The sequence below is a fragment of the Bemisia tabaci genome, chromosome 7, assembly GCF_918797505.1.
Source record: "Bemisia tabaci chromosome 7, PGI_BMITA_v3".
In the NCBI taxonomy this organism is placed as follows: Eukaryota; Metazoa; Arthropoda; class Insecta; order Hemiptera; family Aleyrodidae; genus Bemisia; species Bemisia tabaci.
In genome coordinates, this window is record NC_092799.1 from 32,363,459 (window position 1) to 32,388,194 (window position 24,736).

At 40.2% G+C, this 24,736-nt stretch overlaps 1 protein-coding gene and 1 long non-coding RNA gene across 10 annotated transcripts; both read left to right on the plus strand.

Moving 5' to 3' along the window:
• Positions 1-2,061: 2,061 nt before the first annotated feature.
• On the plus strand, positions 2,062-18,561 carry LOC109039772 (uncharacterized). 9 transcript variants are annotated; one of them, XM_072302465.1, is made up of 5 exons: positions 3,623-3,944; positions 4,166-4,500; positions 7,770-8,059; positions 8,846-9,275; positions 11,585-11,972. In XM_072302465.1, the coding sequence occupies exons 3-5, from the start codon at positions 7,777-7,779 to the stop codon at positions 11,808-11,810; spliced, it is 939 nt and encodes a 312-aa protein (XP_072158566.1). In that variant the 5' UTR covers positions 3,623-3,944; positions 4,166-4,500; positions 7,770-7,776; the 3' UTR covers positions 11,811-11,972. The 9 variants fall into 9 exon arrangements, with proteins under 9 accessions (XP_072158568.1, XP_072158567.1, XP_072158566.1 ...); XM_072302464.1 differs by lacking the exons at positions 3,623-3,944; positions 4,166-4,500 and adding exons at positions 5,674-6,120; positions 13,293-13,432 and having other exon boundaries at positions 11,585-11,883; XM_072302468.1 differs by lacking the exons at positions 3,623-3,944; positions 4,166-4,500 and adding exons at positions 5,676-6,120; positions 10,287-10,630 and having other exon boundaries at positions 11,585-11,801.
• A 1,140-nt stretch (positions 18,562-19,701) lies between these two features.
• LOC140225033 (uncharacterized) lies at positions 19,702-22,148 on the plus strand. Its single transcript, XR_011900236.1, has 2 exons — positions 19,702-21,127; positions 21,165-22,148. It is a non-coding gene; the product is annotated as an uncharacterized lncRNA (long non-coding RNA).
• Positions 22,149-24,736: the final 2,588 nt, after the last annotated feature.

Below are 24,736 nucleotides of genomic sequence, written 5' to 3' on the forward strand. Positions count from 1 at the left end.
TCATTTTTTTATACCTACATTTAAAAATATAGCAAAAGTTGCCGCCCCTTTTGCTGCCATGGGCCGCGGCCCAAGTGGCCACCCCCTTAATCCGACCCTGACCTCTCAGTCTGGCCTCTCTTATGACTCGTCATGAATCATTACTCATGAGCCCTGTCCTCGACGCTCTTACCACATGCCCACGGCTCAGGAGCGCCGCATTCAGTTGGCACATACTCCCGTTTGACAGAATGTATAAAATCCCGCTTTTCCAATTCTCAAAAGGAACTAGGCCCACTTTTACATTGTTTCTTATGCAGCTTTCTAGAGCACATCCCATCTCTTCCACTCGTCTGTAATTCATCCGTTTGGCAGACATACATCCAAATAATTCGGCAACGCTCAGTTTTTGCCTAATTTATTCTTATGTTTTATTTTTTTTAGGAAATTTTCAATTTCCTCTAGATTATAAAGAATATACTCACTATGTCAGCACGTTGCTTAGTTTTCTTCTGAAAAAATGAAACAGAAGAAATCAGGCAACGTCTGATGCGGTTAAGCTGACTCTGGTAAATTATATTTAATTTTGAACGAATCTATAGCTCGCACCAAGATCGTCGGCCGAAACAGGATTTTTCGATCCCGCTCGACTAAAACAACTGTGTCGAAAAGTTTGCTTTTTTGACAAAAGTATTTTTTCTAAAGGAAATCACAGATTTAGAATCATAGAGGCAGAGGAAATTATTTAAAATACAGCCTCTTCACCGACAAACGTACACGGTTGGTCCAAGCAGTGTGAAATTACGTAATCAGTGTTTAAAATTGCGTCGAGAGGTAGATTGGAAGCGTGTAAAATCAGACGCGCAACTATACGTGCTCCACCGTCGTCCTGGTTGCATGGAGGGAGAATCGAAGGCGTTTCATAAGTCTCGTTCACGCGCGCGTATGAGCGTGCTTCTTTAACTTTGTACCTATTGATGGCGTCACTAAAACTGTAACAAAATCTATGATTCTGCATGATATTTTGATTTTGATATGTCCAATGACTGTCGCTTCTCTCCCTGTATGATCTTTTTAAAGTCGCTTATCATAAAAAGTAGGGGGAGTTTGGCATTTGACCTTGTTCGAGTGATTGATAATTAGTCAAGTTGTGGGTACCAAGAAAATGGTTTCGTTCAAATTAAAATTCTCGAGCGTGCAAACTCATAGCACTTATCGTTGTTCAAAATTGTGGTAGAAAGAGGGAATATTGATGTTTGTTTTTATGAGAAGACGAAAAGGTGAGTCTGAATAAGAATTGAAAAATCATCGAAAATTTCGGGAAAAGTTCTTTGGACGGAGTTCTATGCAATTATGGGTTTTTCTCATTTATCCTTGGGCATTGGGATCAGACAACCTGAAACATTAAGAATGCTATTCGCATAGTGGCGATATTCCAGCAAGTTGGCAACACTGTTGATACTCCATTTGAATCCATTGAATATATCGATTCTAGGTCAGACAGGCTGCCTCACTTAGTATCGGTTGTTTAACATAGGTACATTTAAATGGAAGAAATTAATATTTTCAACGTGCAAGAATTGCCATTGTATCTGCATTACATATGTTAATCGTAGTTTCTGTTACAATGCGTGCGATTTCGGCCTCCTCCATCTGTTCTGCCAAAATTTTTAGATGGAAGTACTATGGATCGTATGCGATAGTGGTTCGATATATCGTTTGGTTCAAATCAATAGAACATAACCTCAAACCAGAATTTTAGGGTACAAGTTAGAAAAGCTGAAAATGAGAAATTTTGTAGCAATTTCATTACTCCTGGCCAATTAGTACTCATACAAATTGCATACGAATCACAAATGTATCACAAAAAGCCCGTTACGTCAGACTACTTAGTTGACTTTAGAGGCTATGTCTATGTTTTGGACCAATCGATATCGATACAATCTCACCCGTTTAATGCATCGAATACGATCTATTTCGCCGAACGCAGTAAAAATCATCTATAATCCGTGTAGCAAGGCAACAACAACAGGCTAACGGAGGAAGAGAGTATAATCTTTGGTTTCTAAACTTCTGCTCACTTTCAAATAATTCGATCAGCTGTTCGCCTCGCCGAGAACGTGCTTTCCGATGAATACCATTTCGTAACTAGCAGTGGCGGTAGTAGTCCCAAGCCACCAATGAACGAACCGTTTCCAGTGGTTCTTTTTCGGATTATCAGCCTCCATTTGTACTAAAATTTCAGTTTACTATCGATTCAGCTTCTTCAACGGAATTTTTTATAAACTGGTGAATTGTCGACAATTTCTTGCAAATCCTCGTTTCAAAAATTATCAATTAAAATCAAAATCGAAAAAAGGAGAGTGGGATCGAGGCGAGAATGTCCACCAGCGGAGCCGACGGGGACGGAGCGAACCGGGAGCAGAAGTCGGTGATCTCGGAGGCGATCTGCTGCGGGAAGGAGCGGTCGGTGGAGCGGCGGCAGGAGGAGATGGAGGCGAAGGAGCGGGACTGCACCCTGCGGGACGGCAACGGGAAGGTCTACACGGACGTGGTCAAGAACGAGACCCGGAAGAACGTCTCCGAGATCGAGTGGCTCAAGGACGAGGTCAAGATGTCCGAGGTCACCCAGGCCAACGTCCACTTCACCAACTGCCAGGGGCGGGCCATCCCCGACGTGGGCAAGCTCGAGAGCGAGGTCCGGCAGCTGACCGTCTGGACGGAGCGCGGCTTCCAGCAGAACCGCATGATCAACAAGAGCGAGACGAGCAGGCTCGGGAGCCCCGACTGCTCGCTCTTCCCGCTCCCCGCGGTCGGCGCCCACCCGGACGATTGGGGCGGCTCCTCGGCCACGCCCACCCCGCGCCCCATGTCCGACGCCCAGCCCTGCTCCTTCGGCGCCACGAATAGGGCGCCCACCTCTGGCGACCCCTGTCAGGATCTCTTCCAGGGGCGCATGGGCAACTCCGACTCCGCCAAGAGCTTCCAAGGCTCCTGCTTTACTTCTTCGGATGCCAAGAGCAACCAGACGCTGCCGCCAAACATCTTCGACAATTGCAGTGACCGGAAATGCTACCACACCAACGCTAGCCCCTGTACCAACTGGTTCCGCGCAAACGGCATCCACGTCCTGCGGGCCTCCCTCCTCCTTCAACGGTTCTTCAGATGACCTACTTACCCTGCTAAAACTGGTGAGTACAAATGAGTAGAAAATCTAAGTCATATGAATAGAATTTCAACTTATATGAATAGAATTTAACTCATATGAGCAGAATTTCTCCATCCAGTTTTCGCCATCTCATATGACTAGAGATTTCAACTCACGTGAGTTCAGCGTTAAATCTACCGTGTCCGATATCTCAGAAACTAGTCACCGCATCAAAAAAATCATAAGAACAAAATGTTTTTATTTTTCAAATTTACTTACCGCGTCGGTATCTCCTAGGCAGAAATAGCACTTCTGAAAAATAAAAAAAAATTGAATTCATATGAGTTTAACTTTTCTACTCTTATGGGTAGAATATTCTAGTGATAATGAGTAAAATTTCTTCTCATATGAATAGGATTTCTACCCATATAAGTAGAGAGTTCTACTCATGTGAGTTGGCAAATTCTGAATAGCTTACTCGTCATTTTTAGCAGGATAGTTCCAGACTCAAGTCATCTCTCATCCCTTTTGAGATGCTGAAACGCTACCACACCAAAGCTAACTCCTATCTCACCACCAACTGGTTCCGCGCAAACGGCATCCACGCGTCCTCCGGGCCACCATCCTACTTCATCGGTTCTTCAGATGACCTAGTTCCAGACTCCTTTCATATCACTTCCCTTTTGAGATGCCGGAAGTGTCACACAACTACTAATTCCAATGCCAGCTACTCCGCCGCTCCCTGGTTCCGCGCCTAACCATTAACCAACGGCCTCCAAGTCGTCCATGCTCTCTCGCTAAGCGGACGGTTCTTCAGGTGACGTATTTCCACAACTCCTCTACCTCGGTTTCCCCTCTCCTTGTCTTGGCCTTCCTATCCTATACGCATTCAAAAGACATCCCTATCGATTCAAACACTAATCATGATTTACTGCGCGCTCGGAAGGTTTGAGGGAAATCTATTCGAACCATGGTTGCTACGCGAACGTTGTCATTGTCGAATTGTTTCAGCTGATATCGTCTTATCTTTCTGTCAAGGTCGTCTAACCGTCCGTCGCCTTCCTGTTTTGTGCACGTCCTGAAGCTTCGACGGAACCATGCAGAAATCTACTCCGCGACCCCTCACCCCGCAAGAGGCGCATGCGTTGCCTCCTACTATGAATCCTTTAGAGCATATGTTAAGCCTAAAAACGAAGTGTGAGTCGTTTGCGTACGGTTCTCTCTGGCAATCATTGGGGATCGGGCCTTTTCAAGAGCAAGATGATGATGACGATGATGATCGCCGTCGCAGCAAAGAAACTTCCGAAAAGATATCGCCTCACGATGAGAGTCACGAACCACTGGATGTGAACAACGCTAGCAGCTGGCTTGTGGTGAGTTGCTCGTCTTGTACCTCCATCGATCCTAAAACGTCACTTCGTTTATCATTACCATCGATCGGGTATATATCAGTTTATTTTGACTTGCCTGTTTTTAAGAGTGAGACTCATAGGTGGAAATGGTATCGGGCCGAGGGGAGGGCTGCGGCTACTCCCCCCCCCCCCCCTTTAGAAGTATACCAGGCTCGGCCTAAGAAATGTGAGGGATTTTGCTTAACATAGCGTTTGACGTATTTTTCACTCTTAGAGTACCTAATTCGATCAATTCGTTGATAAGAATAGGTAAAGACTTAATTTTTCAAAATTTTTCCGAGAACCAGCCTTTGAGACTAGGGAAATTTTCGCTTAAGATTGAGGGCTAAACAATAAAATTTTCACAATTAGAAATGAAAATTGTCCGATTTTATGAGTCTCTACAATCGATCTTATGAGTCTCTACAATCATTTTCATAGAAATAGAAAAAAATAACACTTTCTGAGAGAAAAATGAGGGGTTTGTGGCAAACCCGCTCCGAGACGGGGATCGAATGTCGTTTCAAATAAGGGTTTTTTTCGCAGACCAATTCTATTCTCATTTTTTTCGATTTTTTACTTTATGTAAAATTACAATGAAAAAATAGGAATCTTAAATGTGTCACCAAGAAGTATTTGTTCTCAAATCATGAATTTTGCTGCTTAAGATAAACTACTTTATGCTTATCCCATGCAAGCATTATTTTTCTTGAATCAAGAAAAAATCAGCGGAAATCAAGATCAAAAATTCTTGGCGGCAAATTCAAGAATCGTCATGCTTGAGTCTAGCAATTCATTTTTCAGTATTAGAGATTGGTTCCTTTGACTAAATGGACAAGAGTTATGGTCCCTTTTTTGGGCATTAAACGCAAAAGGTAGCCCAAATATCAATTTAATCGAGTCGATGTATATGTGACGTCAGCCCGACGACAACCGAACAAATCGCTTTCATGTACCTAAGAAGGAAACTGTTTCAGCGTCACTGAAACTAATATTAGAGGTCGAGAGGAAAAATCAGACGGTATCTTTTTTTTTTTTTTTTTTTTTTTTTTTGCCGAATTCAAATAGCCTATTGGCTAATCCCACGCTTATTACCCCAGCCCCAGGTGACTTTTGGTCATAGAAGCAACTAGCCCTAAGCCTTTGGTCTTCTGGTCTCGAAGCAACTGATTTTCGCTCAAAAAGCAAGAGTCAGAACGAGCTACCTGTTTATTTTCCACTCCCCTATCAGAAAATAAACATTGTCTATTAGCCTTACATTAGAAGAGCACATTATCGTCCCCAAGCAACGTTCAATCTGAGAACGGTATTACATACTTCTAACCTAAATATTTTTTTTCTCAGGACTTTCCGATTTAGTTGCCAAATTTTTGTTTTTTAAAAAAACCAGCCTTCTAAAATTACGCGATCAGGATGGCAATGAGGCGTCGAAGAAGTTATGGTCTCCGTTACCTATTTTAAATTTGTGAAGTGTGTTCGAATTTAATTTTAAATTTTACAGCAAAAGAGACAATCCAAAATCGTGAAAAAGTAGAGGTATTTTCGATGGCACGTGTAGTATGTTGCTTGGTGATTGATTTCCCCGGATAGAAGAGATAACAGGTAAATATCACTCTTACTGAAGTTATCTCATAGGTTAGAGTTATCGCTATCCACGACAAAATGTTTTACCACGCGGTTAGTTTCAGTTGTTGGTAATTTATACTACATTTATCTTCAAGTCCAAAGGTCTATCAATATTATTTTTAAAACTTTGATGCCTTTTCATGTTTATGCCTTCAAAAAAGAATGCGTGAAATACATTCATACATTTTGAAATCACGTCTATGTGTGGTATTGACTGAAGGAAATATACCATCGCCAAAACTCAAGTTACGATTTTTGATTTACCTGCCTCGTCGGCAGCAGTTTGCCTTGCAAGTACAAGTCGATATTTTTGGCAGCGGGTTGATCGTTGAATCGTTATTGAATGAAATTAATCGAAAGATGGCATTGCTAAGGTAGAAAATGTAGTATTGCTAAGATAGAAAATGTATTGTTCACGGTGATTCGATGACCATCCAACAACCCAGGTGCTGAAAACACTGCCTCAGCTACGCATACCAAGCGGTTCAACATTGATTGCGGCGTTTGGATACAACTAAACGTGCACGATGGATGTCCGCGTTGCATACACAGAATATTGCAGGCGCTTAGGTTGACCGCTCGTTCTCAACGGCCGGCGCGACGGCAGCGTTTCACACCGAGATGCGACTCATTACCACATTATGATGTTACGTTAAGTAATTTTTCTTGAATGTTATCCAAATTAGCGCTAATACACGTATTGCCAACGCACCTTCACGAAGGTTCTGAAATACGCATGGTGCACTAGCTGGGATTTTTGCCATGTGCCTTGTCGACGGTGAAGCTGCAAAAATGCGTGACTCGGTTGCAGCGTTTCGAAATCTCCGCTCCCACATCATTTTCTAAAAGGAGATCAAATCAGCATCATGGCTAATACTCTTTGCTAAGAGCAGAGAAATTTCTCCAATTTTCAAACGATGACGTTTGGTAGTTTTCCATGTAGAAAATAAAGTATGACTGGAAGTCTGCAAGGCCGCAAACCAAGCTACGCATTCCTGCAGTTTCACCATCGATATGGGATCGCAAACATAGAAATTGAGAGACAAAGAGGAACAAGAAAATAAGAGAAAATGAGGAGAGGCAAGGATGCAAAGAAAAAGAGGTAGAATAGGAAGGAGGAAAGGAAGAAGGAAGACGAGGAAGAGGTAGAAAAAGAAGAAAGGGGAGGAGAAGCGAAAGAGAAGGGAAAAAAATAAAAGGGAAACTAAATATCTCTTCTTTCCTTCTTCCCTCCTTCTGCTTGCTCTTCGTTCTCTCTTTCATCTTCCTCCGTTGATTTTCTTAACCTCCTCTCTTTCATACTCCTCCTTTTTTTCTCCTTATTTTTTTCTTTTACATCTCTTCTGATTTGTAATGTAACCTCCTGTGACACAATCCAGGAGTGCTGCGGTCTGAGTCGATGTCAATCTACTATGAAAAAAACCCTCCGGCCATGGAAGCTGTACTTACGGACTACATAGAAATGCCGTCCGCGTTCCGCGCTTAGAGGCCGTAAGTTCCGAGCGTAGAACCCGGAGCAATCGAATCCACGGCTCTCGCACCCGGAACTTTCGGTCTCTGAGCCGCGAACGGACGGCATATCTCTACAGCCCGTAACTTTTTTTCAGTCTTAAAAATATTTACAGGTGAGGGATGATGAACTCCGGGTGTAGAAGCAGCGTTTGCCAGAACGAGAGGAACACCTGCGGGATCACCCGTGGTACGAAGAGCGAGTGTAGCGGCGAGGGCGGGCCCGGGTTCGGGCGATGGGAATCGCCGATGGGGAGGACCCGGAGTCGGCCGACGGCGGACACTCAGCGGGACGAGCGGGCCCAGATCTGCGAGGAGATCCTCTGCGATGGCAAGAGCCAGACCGAACGCCGCGAGGAACGACTCGTCGCCCAGGAGCATAACGTCGAGGCCCACGCCGGCACAGGTTAGACAGTCCTGAAGTTTCAGCGGTAGGTCAATATCAGGAGATGCCCACAATGCCGTGCTAAGGATGAACATTCGAGAGTTGCCAAATTTCCTTCGATAAAGTGCTTATTTTTGAGGAAAGTTATGAACATTTTTCCTTTGAATTTTCAGAATCTTATGGTAAAATTGTGAACAAAATTATCTGAAAAAATGTGAGGAGAAATCCATAAGTTCACCAAGAAATTCATGTTTTATCAAAGGAAATTTGGCAACGCCTGAGGGTCCATACGGCGTTTTTTCTTAGCACGCGCGGCAGCACAGCCAACCCCTTGAAGGAGTTTCCCCTAGGAAAGGTCATTTTTGCCTCTTTTCTGGAACACTGAGGGAAAAAAAAGAATCTTAGATTTGCTGTCAAGAAGTATTGTTTCTTAAATCAAGAATTTTGCTACTTAATATAAACTACTTTTTTGCTTAATCCACAAGCATTATTTTTCTTGTATCAAGAAAAATTCAGTTTAAATCAAAATAAAAAAAACTCCGGCCGTGGAAAACGTACTTACGGGCTATATGGACATACCGTCCACGTTCCGGGCGCCGAGGCCGAAAGTTCCGGGTACAGGATCCGTAGCTTACCCGGAACTTTCGGCCTCTGAGCCCGGCATGGACGGTATGTCTATATAGCCCGTCAATTTTTCGCAGTGTATGCTGACGTCAACATGGCATCATATTTCACTCACCAAACTGATTGTTTTGAGGACGGAAGCGACCTTGATGAAGTTTCACTGGTGGACTATCATGATTACAGGAGAGCGGCACTGCGGGGTGACACGGAACATCAACCAGCACACCCGGACGGAGACGCAATGGTCGGGCGCGGCGGTGACGAAGAAGGACGTCGTCTGCGAGAAGATCTTCTTCACGAGCGGGGCCGGCGGGAAGGCGTTCAAGGACCTCGGCGACATCGACAGCGAGGCCACGGTGCAGACGACGTGGAGTCCGGAGGGGTTCCAGCTCACCCGGACCATCAAGAAAGTGGAGAACTTCAAGACGAACTGTCGCGGGGACTGCTCGCCCACGCCAACCACCCAGATCACCGCGCCGTCATCCAAGAATCTTCAGTCACCCAAGGGTCTCCAGTCACCCGTCTGCGAGGCTGTCGAGATCAAGCCGTTCAAGCCCCTCTGCCACCACCCCCAAGACCCAGATCATGCATGTTCTCCAGGCACCGCTTACCGGTGAGTCCTCGAGTACCTACTGCGGGTTGATTATTGAGATTGATAGACAAAGCGATAGGCAAGCAGAACATGGGGGTAATGGAGCTATCTTATTGGTTGAAATGAGTGGTATCTAGAGGCTAAGGGAGAATGTTAGGTATAGACTAACTAAAGGGTCTTGTGTGGTTGCCCTTAGTCTATTATACCTACGTCCTTTGTCCATTGCAACCACCCGCCTCCACCGATAGATTCCCTCCACATCTCTTTTGTCTTCTTTGTCTATAGCTTTGTCCATCAATTTCAAAAATCGGCCTGCTGGAATGCCTATTTAGGAAGAGTACGGAAATTTCGAAATATGTAGTTCTAGGGGCCCACGCTGAAAAAAAGGTCACGGGCTATGACGGGGCGTTGCGGGGGGATTTGTAAGATCTTTTTTGGGTAGAACTGTGCTGATCTCGTGAAAACAAAATAAACCATATCGACGACGGGTGGGTGTATCGTACTTATATCTTGGCCAAGCAAATGCGAAACGCCTTCATTTTTTTGAGCAGCACCCCGGACATCATCTGAGTTCGAATAGTTGCATCTGGGAGTTGTCATCACCTTCTCTCTCGTTATTTTAAGATTGCATTTCCAAGTTAAAATAATATGTATTAAGCAGTGACGAGGCGTGAATGGTCGATACTGAAAAATCGATATCCCCCCATTTAAAGCTGAGAAAAAGAATTGATTATTAAGGTGTTTGTTGCGAACTCCCTGTTATTCGACCATTTTCCATAGATTTAAATGATAGATCAATCGATATGCATAGCAAAGCACGCCACGCCAATACAGCAGAGGGCAGATTTTTCTTCAGTGTAATTACTCGGCGTGGGGAAAATTAAAATTCTTCCTGTTGCTGAATGATCAACCGATGGCTAAACTCAGGTATCATGTATTATGATAGGCGGCGATGCACAAGTCTTTATTTCTCAATTGAAAACCTATCGATGTGATTTGTGAGACTTTTCATAATTTTTCTTCTGTTTGCAGAATAATCTGTGAGCATTTCAAGCAATACGGTTGGCTCGTTTTCGTCTGAGTAAGAAAGCAATCGCAGAAATTTTAAAACACTGCTATCGAAATACAAGGTGTCTCTGAATTTAGCCATCGTCGTTCGAGTAAAAAATGCAAATTTCGCAGTATACAATCAGGGATGCCAAAGAAAAGGGGACAAGAAGTGAGTCCACCCCTCCCTTGGCGTTGGAAAAATATAATTTTTCTTCCAAAATTTTGCCATACTCTTAGATCGAAAGTTGCATTCTCCGAGGAAATTCTGTCCTTCCCAAAGACTCAGCTAAAATAACGCCCTGTTTCCGGTAAAACCCTCCATTCAGGTAATTTTATTTTTCTCGTCTTAAGTGTACTTGTAGATGAGTATCCACCGTGCCATCAGGATAGAAAAAATACAGAAAAATTGAATGGCTGTTTTTGTACGGTGGCAGGGCCGGATTAAGGGGGTGGCCACATGGGTCGCGGCCCATGACGGCAAATCTAGGGCAAATTTTGCAATTTATTTAAATGTAGGTATAAAAAAAATCGGTTTTAGAAAAAAAAATTACAAACGAGAAAAGGCTACAAAATCTCTCATTTCCTGAGAGTATAGCAATTTCTAATTTTGTCGTCTTTCAATGATACAAGAGACAGCACCTTTAATTAGTCGAGTTAAGAGAGAAACCAAACACACAATTTGGCCTGGAACGGCGACTTAGGGAGAAATGATGACGAGGACTTGAGATGAAATGGAGAAGCCCTCGGCGCGGCAATCGGCATGTAACACATATTAGCGCCTACAAGACTGCACGAATACTTCACGCATTGCGCCAAACACGGTGCGGTCGGCGCGGCAGCGGCGTGGCGGTGGAAGTTAAAATCATTAAACCAAATTTTGTGTTTGTTCTTTCATAATTTTTTCGTTCATTTCTTATGAATGGAAGGCCTTGTCCATTAGAGATAGGTTTACGAAACTTGACTTTCGCGCAAAGTTCCGTGACCTTTTCCTAGTAGTGTTGACAGGGCTTTCCCAAAAAATGTGTTCAACACGAGTAAACGCGTCTTAAGCACCCCTCCCCCGCTGACACATTCACTTGATGGTTTTTATTGATGTTTCAAAACGAATGGGAAGGGGGCCGCAAAATACAGGCGGCCCATGGGCGGCAAGTAGGAAAATCCGGCCCTGAGCGGAGGAAATCTTACCTCCCTAAAGTTGAGATGATAATTTCCTCTCGTATCACATCATAAGCTTTTCCAAATAAACCTACTGCAAACTAAATGTTTAGATTGTGTTCCAGGTCCCCGTTGGGTTTTGGATTTGGAAGCTGTGTTTTGGCAAGTATGAACCATGTGCGGAAAGCCCATACTTGGACCCTCTGTGTCTCTTGCCCTCGCCAAGTACAACCCCCTCACCGCACGGTCAGCTACGCTTTCCGAAGTCGTTGCGCCGATTGCCCCCCGAGCCCCTTGAACCCTGCTGTACTATCCCGTTTACTAAACCTTTCCAGGACTTGTTTGAAATAGCTTCTCTAAACATCTGTCCGCAGTTCGATGCAATCCGTTCTATGAATGTAAATCCACCGGTTAGATGTGTCCAGTTGAGTGGCTTCCACTTCCCATATATTTGTATAACTGCGAATTGCACGTCCTTCCCTCTAAGAGCGTTCCATTATATATGTACTTGATTTTTTTTTTTTTTTTTTTTTTTTTTTTTTTTTTTGTATTGTAACGATTGATCGTCAATAAACTTGTACTTGAGTTCCACGCCCTCCTTCTTGTCCTTAACCTTGCTGTTTATACATTTCTACATAGAAAACAATTTTTTTTCATTTTGCAGGATCTTAACTTCTTCTTCTTCTTCTTTTTTTTTGGGGGGGGGGGGGGGGGGGCTTACAAAAGAGCAGAGGAACTCTATCTAATCGACGCTAGAGCAGCCAACTACCAATATATTGTCCATCTCGAAATATTGTATTTTTTTCATACATTAGGTTCAGAGCTTCAGAGCTTGAAAAATTGCAATCCATCGCGAGTTTATCTAGATTTGACGTCAACTGAAGAAGTTACATTGCAACCTAGGCGACACGATTTTATATTGTAACTTATGCCCCTTTTGTTCCGATTGGTTGCGATATCAACGCAAAATATCGCGAAAAATTTGGCGCCTTCAAATGGGCGGATAGGCAATTTGCGCAACGCGCTCCTAAGTCGCGATAATTTGACGATTTTCCGCGCCTTATGGCGATCTCTGCTACTTGGGATCTGAGTGCTAAGTAAATTGCCAAATTCTAATGTAACCTAACACTCTCTAGAATTGGACTAAACCTCGCACTTAACTGCGCAGGTTCAGTAGAACACTAGAGATTCTTTTTTGTCATGGAACTTGCGAAATAAGTAAGATTTCTTAGTGACGGTCAGACTCGAAATTTCTCTTCGAGACCCCTCCTAACTAACCAAAAGTCCTCCTGTGAGTGGGTTTTTCAAGTTTTTGGGCACCTATAGAAGTCCTGCCGGGGTCCCCTGAGCCACCTGTTAGAATTTTTGGGGTGCTGATACACCTTAGCACTCCTGGCCAGATCGCCCCTGAAAAAAATTAGGTACGATTTTCCAACGGTATCGAAAATAATCACGACTGAACATTTTGCTTTTATAGGGTGTCAAGTTTTTTTTTTCAATTTAAGAAATCTTGATTTTTCCTGATTTTTGACTGCTAAATCCTGGTTTCACAATTTTTCCAAATCCTGATTAATTGCGGAGCGAATGTAACTTTAAAAAAAATAGCTCGATATAAAAATCCGATCGGACGGCCGACTTTTCTAAAATCCTGGTTTTACGACCGTTTTTTCCTCAAATCCTGATGAGATCCGGATTAAATCCTGATTGACCTCAAATCCTGATAGAACCAGGAAAATTCTGATGCTAGACACCCAGGAGAAGGTCATTAGATACTTCTCCCCCACGGATTGTGACATTTATTTATCTGCTGAAAACACTGCTTTATTTTTTCAGAACTTACGAAAGACCTTCTTGTCGAGTGGATCAGGGACTCTCGGAATCCCGTGTTACAGATTTTGTCTACCCTCGTCGACCAACCCTCCGCCCATCGAGAGGCCTCCACAGGAGAAGTCGACTCAAGTCGAAGAGCCTCTATTCGAGAATCGTTGGGAGAGACACGAAAACCCGTGCGACTGCTGATCAGTCAAATGCTCGTCGAGTATATTGCAGATCAGCGGGCCGATTATTAAAACTTATAGACAAAGCTGTAGACAAAGACGACAAAAGGGATTTGGAGGGATCCGATTGATGGAAGCAGCTGGTGGCAATGGAGCATAGGAAGTAGGTAATGGACTAACTAACGGCAACCCACTTAAGACCCGACAGTTAGTCTATCATTTTCTTAACCATGACAACCTATAGGATCGCTCCATACTCCCTATGTCTTCTTTGTCTATCGCTTTGTTCATTAGTTTCAATAATCTGTCCGCAGTAAAATGCTCGACGATTATTGTCCCAGGAAATTTGATATACCTACTTCTTTGTCATTCTAAATATTCAGTGATTTTAAGGTTGGTTGCGATGTAGATTTTGTGCTGTGTTAGACTGCCGTGCTAAGGAAAAACGCCGTATGAACCTGCAGGCGTTGCCAAATTTCCTTTGATAAAACGCGAATTTCCTGGTAAACTTATGAGTATAATTTTCACCCAATTTTTCAGATAATTTTGTTTGCAATATCACCTAAAGATTCTGAAAACTTGAATGAAAAATATTCATAACTTTCCTCAAAAATAAACATTTTATCGAAGAGAATTTGGCAACTCTCGAATGTTCATACGGCGTTCATCCTTAGCACGGCAGTATATCATATATCGACGGTGAAACTACCAAACCACGTATCTCGGTTTGCGACGTCGCAGACTTCCTGTCATACTTTATTTTTTAAATGAAAAACTACTTAACATCCAGTCTTGAAAATTTCTGAGATTTTTCCTCTTTGTGCGGAGAAAATTCCGTGAAACTGTCAAGGAATGATATTGATTTGGTCTACTTCAAAAAAATAAAATGTGAGCGTAGATTTTTAAACACCGCAAACGAGATACGTGGTTTGGTAGTTGCACCGTCGATATCTCTACCGTGCATCAGACAATATTTGGAAAATTGCATGTATCAAGATGGGAGGGTTGGGTAGGTGTACGTTTTTCTGGCATGAGACGTACGTCCTAAGAAATTGGGCAAAGGTATTGTACCTTCAGATCGACCTATACTGCGACCTCCAGGTCATGTTTTAGTCCGTCGGTAATTGTATATGTATTTTGCTGGAAAATAAAAAAAAATAATGACAAGTGAGCTCGTTTTTTTTTTTAAATGGCAGTTCCGTTATTGAATGCCTATTTAATTTTACAGTGTTCATGGTTCAGCAAATCTTCTTGTCTGACAAAGCATGGAAAATGACAGTTGCAGAGGCAGCAAATATTGGTAACCACAACTACGCTGCCGTGCTAGGAAAAAAGTCGTATGAGCCTTCAGCCGCTGCCAAATTTCCTGTGATAAATTAAAAATTTCTAAGAAGATTCGTAGGTAAATATTTTTCTTCCAATTCGACAAAGAATTTTATTCGTAATTTGATCTAAATGGCCTGAAAATTTCAAGGACGAATATTTTTAGGTAACATGCCCAACTAAGAATAAATACCCACTTTCCGAGGGGAAATTTGGCAACATTTGAATGCTGAAACGGCGTTTTTCCGTAAAACGGCAGTTCCATGTTTTACTAGGTACTAGGGATGACATATGAATCAACGTAGCTAATAATGAGGACCCTAGAGGCACACAGTGTGAAAATTATTTCAATAAAGTTGCATAACAATGCATGAAAATGTAATGTTTTTATAGAATTTCGATGACATTTTTAAACAATCAATGAGTCAATGTACCGGGAAGTGGTAAATTTGTAATGAGAAGACAACTTGCTACTTGTTTCAATTTTCATACGATACCTCTAACTTCAATTATAGTCGCTCCTTCAATTGAAAGATGGGCAACACACACAACTGTGCTGTGGCAATAATTTAACGATGTAAAATGAAAATTGAAACCTATCTTACGAGGTGAGCTGGCATGTAAAGAGAGAGAATGTCTTCGGAAAATATTTCTAGTCTGACAATACTGTATATAACTTTAAAAATGCAGCCAGCTTCCTGGAGATGGATCCTTCCTAAAATTGTAGGTAGATGGAGCCCCCTGGAAAAATATGTTGCTCAAAAAAGATTTGTAAGCATTTAGGAGCTAATTTGCCTACCCATCTGGGCCTTCAGAAAACTCAGTTTATACAACAGATATTTTTTTTTTTTTTTCCAATTTTAAATTTTAAAGAAAATTATAGATTCAAAAACACAGAGTAGAGAGGGGAGATACTATTTGGTATCAATGCAATTTCAAGTAAGAAACAGGTATTTTACATAGCTTGCTTTGACCTGCTGAAATGGATCAGGTATTGTTGGTACAAAATATGGAGAAGGAGTGGTGTAGGGAATTCTAATGGAATAAAAACGTTCATACATAACATTGGAAATCAGTAAGTGTATTTAGTTCAAATTCCACAAACGTCAACAGAGAAATACAATTCAGAGACAAACTGCAGGAAGCAGAATGTTGACTTATATTCGCAACAGGAAGTAATCACAGAAAGGTTTTATTATTAATATTTTTTATTTCATTTGTTTTTTTTTTTCTCTCTCACTAGGTATATTCTGTTAGAGACTATGACTTCAAGCTTTATTTGTTCTTGATGATCTGATTCTCACACAAAAATTTTATGAAAATCAATGGAAGATTCAACGAGTATTGATTCAAATCCTATGGTGGGAGACCTGCAGCTTGAATTAGTAACTTAAGTTACCATACATACTGAATGCATAGTTACCGCACCACACAGTATCGTCTACTTTTAATAACATGGGCAGGGGCACCCAACAAAAGCAAGATATTAAAGTTCATAGTTGCAGACTCGGATTGCTGCAGGCAGAGACAGACAAGTCAAAAAACCTAAACAAATTGTAAAAGATTGTAACACGACAGGTCATCACATAAGCTAGAAAATTAGGTAACTTAGATCATACTGCAGGAATTTGGGCTTCATAGCAAGCCATATTCAGAGAGAACCTAACTTCCACAAGAAGTAACAGAATAGTCCTGCTTTAAGACCATTGACTTAGTAAAAAACGTACCAAAAGGAGTTATTCTTGTGAGAGGTTCAGAAAATTTTTAAAGTGGCAGTCTTTCTGCTGTCTTACTTAATACTTCAACTTAACAGACTTCCAATGAAAAAAAGGACAAATGGAACAGAATTTCACTTTATTCTTGGAATCATGAGTGAATGAGAGATTATGCAAATACATTCCCTCGTTTAAGTGGTGCATCTTTAGATGCAACTTAATTCTTTTATTTTTTTTTTTGTTGGGGGGGAGGGGGAGAGAAAAAAGAGGAATTAACCTTCTGATTTAAAGAAATGGAAATACATCTAGCAAGCAGTCAAAACCATTACTCAAGACACATGATAAGGATTCAAACACAAGTAACTATGGTTGGATGATTATGGAGTAAGTTTGACAATTGTATGAAATGGAAACTAATTAAAACACGAGAATATCTCAGAGACAGAGTCAACAAGAAAATAATTACATACTGCTTGCTAGAAACTGGAACAATCAAAAAAGAAAAAAGAAAAAAACCCTTGTTAAAACATTTGAAACTCCTAGGTGGAAATGGAGACTTACAAGATTCAAGATAAATCATCTCTCTAGTAAAGTCACACAGATTTTGGGAATATTTGATAATGGACTGTGGACAGTCCAAAGTGAAATTTAAATAGGGTGCAAACTTAATTTGCATGATTGAAATTTGACTTTGAATGAGAATTAAAAATAAAAAAGAAGAGGGAAAAAGACAAATGCTACGTTGATTTTGCATTATCTTGAGGCAATTAATGAGAACAAAAATGTGACATTTCTACATCATGAATGTCATCCACAGGTTGAACTTCAGAGTGGTGTCCAAAATACTTTGTTAATCCCTCTATAAAACTTCTGAAGCTTGAATGACAATTTCCTCTTGCAACGCACTGTTGCTTTAAGTAATGTGATTGTAACAGGACACATTTCGAACAATTATCCTGAGGGTTTGTAGCTGTGACACAAAAATCTGGCTACTTGCTGCATAGCATGGAGTAATCTTAAAATACATTTTAGAGAATTTATCAAGAAATAACTAAGCATTTGTATTTAAGAAGCAATGAAGTGAAGACGCAATTGAAGGAGACAAATAAGCTCAAAATTTTGTGTCACAGTTCCGAAAAGCAAGAGATTTTTAAACCCTAAAAAAATCTCTTCGGATTGGATCTCTTGAAATTGGATGGGAAAACAACTTTTCCCTCTAATTCCACATTTAGTTACTTTTGTTTCTTGACTGGAGAAACTCAAAGTATTCAAATTCTTTGATGAGATATAGCATAACAGTAAATCTCCAGTCAAAAAAAAAAAAGAAAAAGAAAAAAAAAAGAAAAAAAAAACCCTAAGCCTAGAATCAGTAAATCCATTGATAAGCAGATACAGATGTAAGTAATAACGATCCTTGATCAAAATATAAAGGGTGCTGAGAGGTCGAAGTTTTACATTGATTATCATTATTTTCAATCGAACCATAGGGTCATGATTACCTATAGCAGGTTACTCAGCGAAGGCATTTAAGGGCTGAAGATTTAATGCTCGCACACGGTCTACTCGCGACCCAATGCAAAATGAATAATTCAGTGGCGGAGTCGGAGGTCTTTCTGGAAGATTTCTCTAGGCATCTGGATAAAAAACCGAGGGAGTCCAATTCCCCTGGTAAAATTTCAAGTACCTAAGAAAATCAGTCTTTATGTATGATCTAACTAACAATAAGGATTCCTAGATCAGGTAAAGTAATGGTAAATTTAAAAAATAAAAAAAACATGACATCACACACATCACACCACTTCAACACCGGACGGTCAAGCAGATGAAAGACAGAACATTCACACTTTCAAAAAATTTCCTCCCTCCCACCCTTATAAGTAGAAACAAATGTTTAAGGATTAAGGATAACGGCCTTGGTACATCCCGATGTTCTGGATGGAAAAATTTAGACCTAAGCCATTCAAAGTAAATCAGCATTTTCATTGCCGCAAGCATGGTCAAGGGAAACTTAATCCTTTGAGGTTTTCATTAATGTAAGGAGAAAATTTAACAAGAAAGGAGGAGACTTCAAGAGAGGAAAGCAAAGTGGGTGGTAGATTTTAATGCAATAGAACTTTCGTCTGAGAGCCAGGAAGCTACGCACCCTCGAGACTATGACTTCAGGTAAAACAAGAGACATGTCGAGAGATTTTAAGAGGAAAAAAATATTTCAAGACTGAGGGAGGGTGCTGTCAGATCTTTAAAAGCCAAATGCCTTGTACTGCTGAAGTGATGTAATGCAATTATTGCTCAAAAGTTTGAGGATCATAAGAATTGATGCAATAAAACCACATCACCAGAATAGTATCGCCTCACTCAGTTTCATGAAAAGGTTTTTGTGTGGATTTAGTGAAGTCTAAAATATATGCATCTACAATTATAGATGAACTTATACTGTAAGTCTAATTCCCAGAAACACAAAAACAGACCAAGACTGGATTTTAGGACTATTTCTTTATGCCTCCATGGACACTAAAGAACCCTGAGCGAACTGGGACTAACTTCAAGATACTGAGCTGAGTTCAAAGATACCACGTTAACTTTTACCCACATTATATTTACAAGTGTACAGCCCAACATAGTTAGTGATGAAAATTTTAAAATATTGTCATTCCTAAATCTGACGAGTAGAATAAATGCTGTCAAGTGACATAGAATCGGGTAGTAATTTAATACTGACCAATAACAGGACTACAGAAATCATCAAAGCTTCCATAACAACAAGTCATGCACAGCCAAGAGGCAAGACTTTGATACGTTTCATTGACAAAAAAGTAATAGTGAGCAATTTCATTCTCAACAGCAGCCCTCATGATTGTAGGTTGTACGATATTAATGCAAAATACGAGTGAAAAATTGAAGGTCCGTCAAATTGTGATACCTAACTATGATTGCAACTGAGTGAAATGTGTAAATATTGTAGGGAATTATAAAAGTTAGTTGATTTGAGCTGCTAGTCAAAAACTACTGGGGTGCGTTGAGAAAAGAGGGGGCAGAGAAGAATCCCTGACAGAGACAGCAGCTCAAAGATTTTTGGGTATAATTGACAAAATATAGCGCTGTACCTGCATGAACAACCAATTCTATGAAACCAAACGCTAAATTGATGTTTCCGTCAAAGACTGAAGAGAAAGACAATTGCTGACTGAATGAGGGACAACATGAAACTTGATTTACATATGGTACAATTATTCGTTAACTATATACAAAATATCACTAGTTTAACAAGTTCATGCATTCTCGTTTTCAACAAGGATACCATTAGGAAACACGTGAAACTCCGTCAAGAACTCAGTTAACTACTAGAGGGTAGGAAACACGCAGTTATCTGATTGGGGAATAATACAAAAAAAATCAATTGGAAACGGTTGCTCTTAAAATCTATGGAATTAGAGAAACTCACAAGGGCGCTAATGGCAACCACAGTGTTTCCCTCAACATATCAGGAATTTTTGGGCAAAATTTCTACTTTGCCTATGAAAAAGAGAGATAAGTCTTTAAAATGCTGTTACATAAGAGACAACTCCGACCGATTACAGAGCCATAATGAGGCAATATTTTGAGACAATTTTTAAAGGATATGGCTTCACCAAATATATGTCACTGAAGTGGGGGTGAGGAAATGCAGACGTAATATTGCTTTAAAGGGAGGGTGCCAGCAGGAAAAGGATGAATCAGTGACACAATTAACAGAGTTGCCACAGAATTTGGAGAATGAAATTCCCTGTTACGTTTTGGTAAAATTCCCTGACGTTTGCGAATATCCTAAACTTGAAAAATCCAAAAAAAAGTGATATGAAACAGTTTTCATGAAGAATTTGTTGTCCAAAACGTCGAACTTATTCAATCAAGCGAATGATGGCGATTTCATGATTTTTTCAAGACACTTTCATAATTTTCCCATCTTCCCTGACTGTAAAAACTCTGAATTCAGGAAAGCAAAAGCAAACAAACTGTTGCTGTAAACTTCAGACAGCAGCGTCACTGATAAGTGTGATGACTTCAAAATGTTTGCTCTCATTAAAGGACTTGCGTCCAAAAGGGGCACTTGCTCTGACAGAGTTCAAAATCTCCAAAAAAAACCCCGTTTTTTTAAAAAAAAACTTTCTTTGACAACTACAAATTACTGTCCTTGAGATTACTACCAGAGATGTTTCATTTGGAAGGATATTCAGTTCAATTCCCATCAGTCCATTTTTTTTGGTCCACTTGAGAATAAAATTTCAATGGAGACACTCCCACTGAGAGGTGCCTTTTTCACAATTACTACTATATACCTACTAGTATCACCCAACCTCAACTGATAGCTATCCTGCCAATGTTGTAAAACCCAAAATCGATGACTAAATTTGAAAAAAGCCCACCTCAATTGTAATGTCCTAAAATCTCAGGTTACTTTCTTCTTCCAACTACAGACTGAATTAAAGCTATGACTCTAAAGGGGGCATTAGCTTAGTGAAAGCTCTTCGGCTCTTCACAAATGTCAAAAATTGATTGAAACTAAGTTCTCCTTGCACCATTTCGATTGTAGGATAGAACTTTGAAAAATTCCAATTTTCAGTTCTAGCAGATAACTTTCGCAAGGATTCAAAAGGCAGTTCTGGCAAATAACTTTCGCAAGGATTCAAAAGGCAATGAGCCAATCTTGTGCGTGTTGCACGATATCTGAACTAGTCTCTCTCAGAGTTCAAAAACAATCCAACAGTCTATTTTCCTGTGCCCCAAAACTAAAACGATGTACAGGACTAGTGTTGATGATTTTTAAAAACGCTGTAGAGTGGAACCATACCTACAGTTCACTTTCTTTGAAGCTGGAACCCCTCTAAATCAATCAATAAAAAATTAGAAAACTCCAATGCAAAATTGTGCTTGCAAGGAAAGGGGGATCCTTTCTAATCCTAATTAAAATTCTTCACCTTTGTTTACCACTCACCCTACTTAAGTTACGATGGCTCACTTGAATGTCCATCATCAGGTGTTTTTAAAGACTCTTTATACTATGTAAATGATAACTGAGGTACTTAATTTTCACGGGTATGAAAATTGTACAGTTAAAAGTTTGCATTAAATAGACTTCTATGGCTTATTTTAATTCCGATAGAGCATGATCACAATCATATAATTCTATTCGACCCCGTATAAATTTTTCACTTGAAAGGACAGTGATAAAATGAAAATTTTGAACTGGAATTTAATGAGAGAAAACAGGCCAAGAGGATGGTATTCTCTGATCAACGAGAATTGTGCCCCACTGTGTGCCTACAACAAAGAACCATTGGAAAAGAGGCACCTCCAACATAGCTGTTCTCAGTAACTGAGATTGGATGAAAAATTTTACCATAAAAAAAATTCAAAGGTTGGAAAGAGGAGGAGACAGAACACGTTGAGAGATGTTAGATTTGGTCTGAAGCCTCATGAGCTTGATGATCAGAGGAAGCAAAGCAATTCTAACGCAACCTAACGAAATAGTTTTGAGCAATACAGACCGTTTAAAGTAGGGTGCAAGATTGCTGATGCGAAAACTACCGGAAAAGGGGAGTTTTCCTTACAGATTCAACAACTAACCAAGAGGCCTACATTTTTATTACCACTGGTAGTAAAATAATAAAAAAATATTTTCTACATCAAGAGTTGAATAATATTAAAAATTAAAGGCACTTAAAGAGTTCCCATCCGGAAACCAACATCCCTATGACAATTCAAATCTAGGGCCCAGGTGATCAATAGGCTACCTCAGCAAATGATTGCATGCTTGAGAAAAGATACACAAGACTCAAGTCATGATGGCCGTTGCTTCTCTTCAGAGACCTCCTCTCCTTCCTCATTGCCGATATCATTCAGCTGAACTCAGGAAAGTCAGTTTCACCTCTACGATTTTCATCTTCATAGTATCTTGCTTTAAAAGTCTGCAGGACCCGGAAGTCACAAGATTCTTTATCAATATGGTACTTCTAATGCAGCAAGATAAGTATAGCTCAGCCTTATTTGTATTAATGGATACCCCATTTGGGGAGAGGAAATCTGTGGCGAGAGAGCACACATCCTGATGCTTGCGTCCAAGAGTCAGCAGAAGTAGCGACTTTCAACAGAGAAACTATCTACTAAGATAATGACATGACTTTGTTGAACGTTGCTTTGCAATATCTTAATTTCCTTTTCACTTTGTTGAACTTTTCCCCTCTTGATTTGCGTCTAGCTATGTAAGACAGGTTCAAAAATAAACATTGGTTGGAGGTGGGATATTTAAAGTAGCTTAAAGTCAACAATTTAGGCGAAATTTCAGCTTGGATGTGCCCTTGAAGAAACCAACTGTCATGAAGCAGAGGATGAGGTCAGCGACAGAGAACACCTGAGCCCAGATAACACAACTACAGACGACCAAATGGCAGTTACTTGCGCCGGCATTGCGTTTATATACTTTTCAATACTCACGACAACTATACAGTACTAATACAAAAATAATTTACTTACAAGTACAAAATACCTTCTTCCTCTCTATTCGGAGATTACTTTGAGCTAGGATTTGAATTTTGTTAATTAATTTTGGACAGGTCTCTTTCAGGGTTGAAATTTACCATGATAGCGAAATCTGTTCCTCAGTTAGAGAAATGACTTTAGACCACTATTCCAATATTGCAATTAATTCATGCTGCAATGGTAAAAAATAAAGACAGGAACCTTTTCAAAAACAAAAAGTGAACAACCTGGATTTTGATCTGAGCTGTGCAGAGTCAATCAACAGTAAAAGAGGAATAAAGTTTCTACTATTATGACTGGTGGGAAGGGGAAGAGGATCTTACTGTGCATCAGTGCTCATTTTCAATTGATGATTTTTCAGAACCGGTTCAATGGCAAAGATAAAGCAGAGGCTTACATAGCTGGGCAATTTTATGTTTTTAAGGTATTATCACACTTTCAAGAAACAAGTAAGGGAAAATTAAATTGCCTTCACTTCATTGGTGAAATGGTGCATTTAAGCTAATAGGAATGTTTGTTAGGGATTGTGAGAAAAAAATATATGCAAAAATGGCTTAGTGATCAAAATTAAACTTCCATTCCTCTCCTTCATGTAACATCATTGACTAAGTTAGCAAAATTTATCGTAAGAGAATAGAAGTGAGGAAACATCTGTAATAGCCTTAAAAAGAATTGTACGACAATGTTTTAATTAGAAACCAATAGAAGTTTTCATAATACTGTGAAAGTTACTCGAATGAAAGTCAAAAAACCAAAGAATCGTAATGCAAAGGACCTTACGGAACAGAACCAAGTTGCTTGAAATTGCTGATAATGCAATAGCTAGGTTTTAGTAGATTGTTCTATCGGAAAAAAAGGAGCAGGAGAGAGAAAGTATTTTGCGAGATAATCTACACAATTTACACTATGTACAGTTCTACGTGCATTCCATTAGATCACAACTGGTAACAGCATGCAACATCACAGCTTTCCAACACAAAAAAATTGGGGCAAGCTTTTACTCGACTAGGGCCTGGGAAATAAGCAAGTTGGTTTTAAACAAAGATCCAAAATAAGTAATCTCTATGTTTTAATAGGAGGAAGATAATTCTGCCCATCCCTTACAATCTGCCATCTTAGGCCTCACAGCAAGTAGTCAAATTCGCTCCTTTAATATCAAATGATGAGCAAGAAAGAAAAAAAAGAAACACTACCACTCCTTAACATTGTCTTACCACCCAAAATTTGAGTCAAAACTACCAATGACTTCATGAATGACTCGCAATTTGCACCCCTAATTTCAATTACTATAACAAAGACTGGTTGCCTTGATGTTTCAGTTCCCTTAGTTTCAAAAACAGTCAACTGGAGTAATTGATCTGGGAAAAGTTCAATCATTCAAAAAAACCAATGCACAAGAATTTGGAATACACTCAATTGTAAAGAGTGCCTAAAAGATGGACGAAAATTGTTGTCTTTTCAGATGCCAAGTTTTACAGGTTGAGCAATACCTACTTCAGTTACACACACGTTACACTGCGTAAAGTCCTTTTTAAGTTTTAATCGGCGAGGCTTACAAAATCAATGAAAACCTCAATTAAAAATCTTCCAGAAAAGACCTTTTCCCTCCAGAATTACTGATGCCAAAGGTAAATTGACAGAAATAATGAAAGACTTCATACGTTCAGCCAGCAGAATAACGATATCAGATGTCATTAACAGTTTGAATTTACTGACGTTGGTGAAA

What these genes read in the sequence shown, in the direction of transcription:
- LOC109039772 (XM_072302461.1), top strand. Translation starts at nt 8,904, where the DNA reads ATGGTCGGGCGCGGCGGTGACGAAGAAGGACGTCGTCTGCGAGAAGAT. An exon ending in TCTCCAGGCACCGCTTACCG is followed by an intron (nt 9,276 to 11,584) that starts GTGAGTCCTCGA and finishes ATTGTGTTCCAG; the next exon opens with GTCCCCGTTGGGTTTTGGAT. An exon ending in CCACCGGTTAGATGTGTCCA is followed by an intron (nt 11,884 to 13,292) that starts GTTGAGTGGCTT and finishes TTATTTTTTCAG; the next exon opens with AACTTACGAAAGACCTTCTT.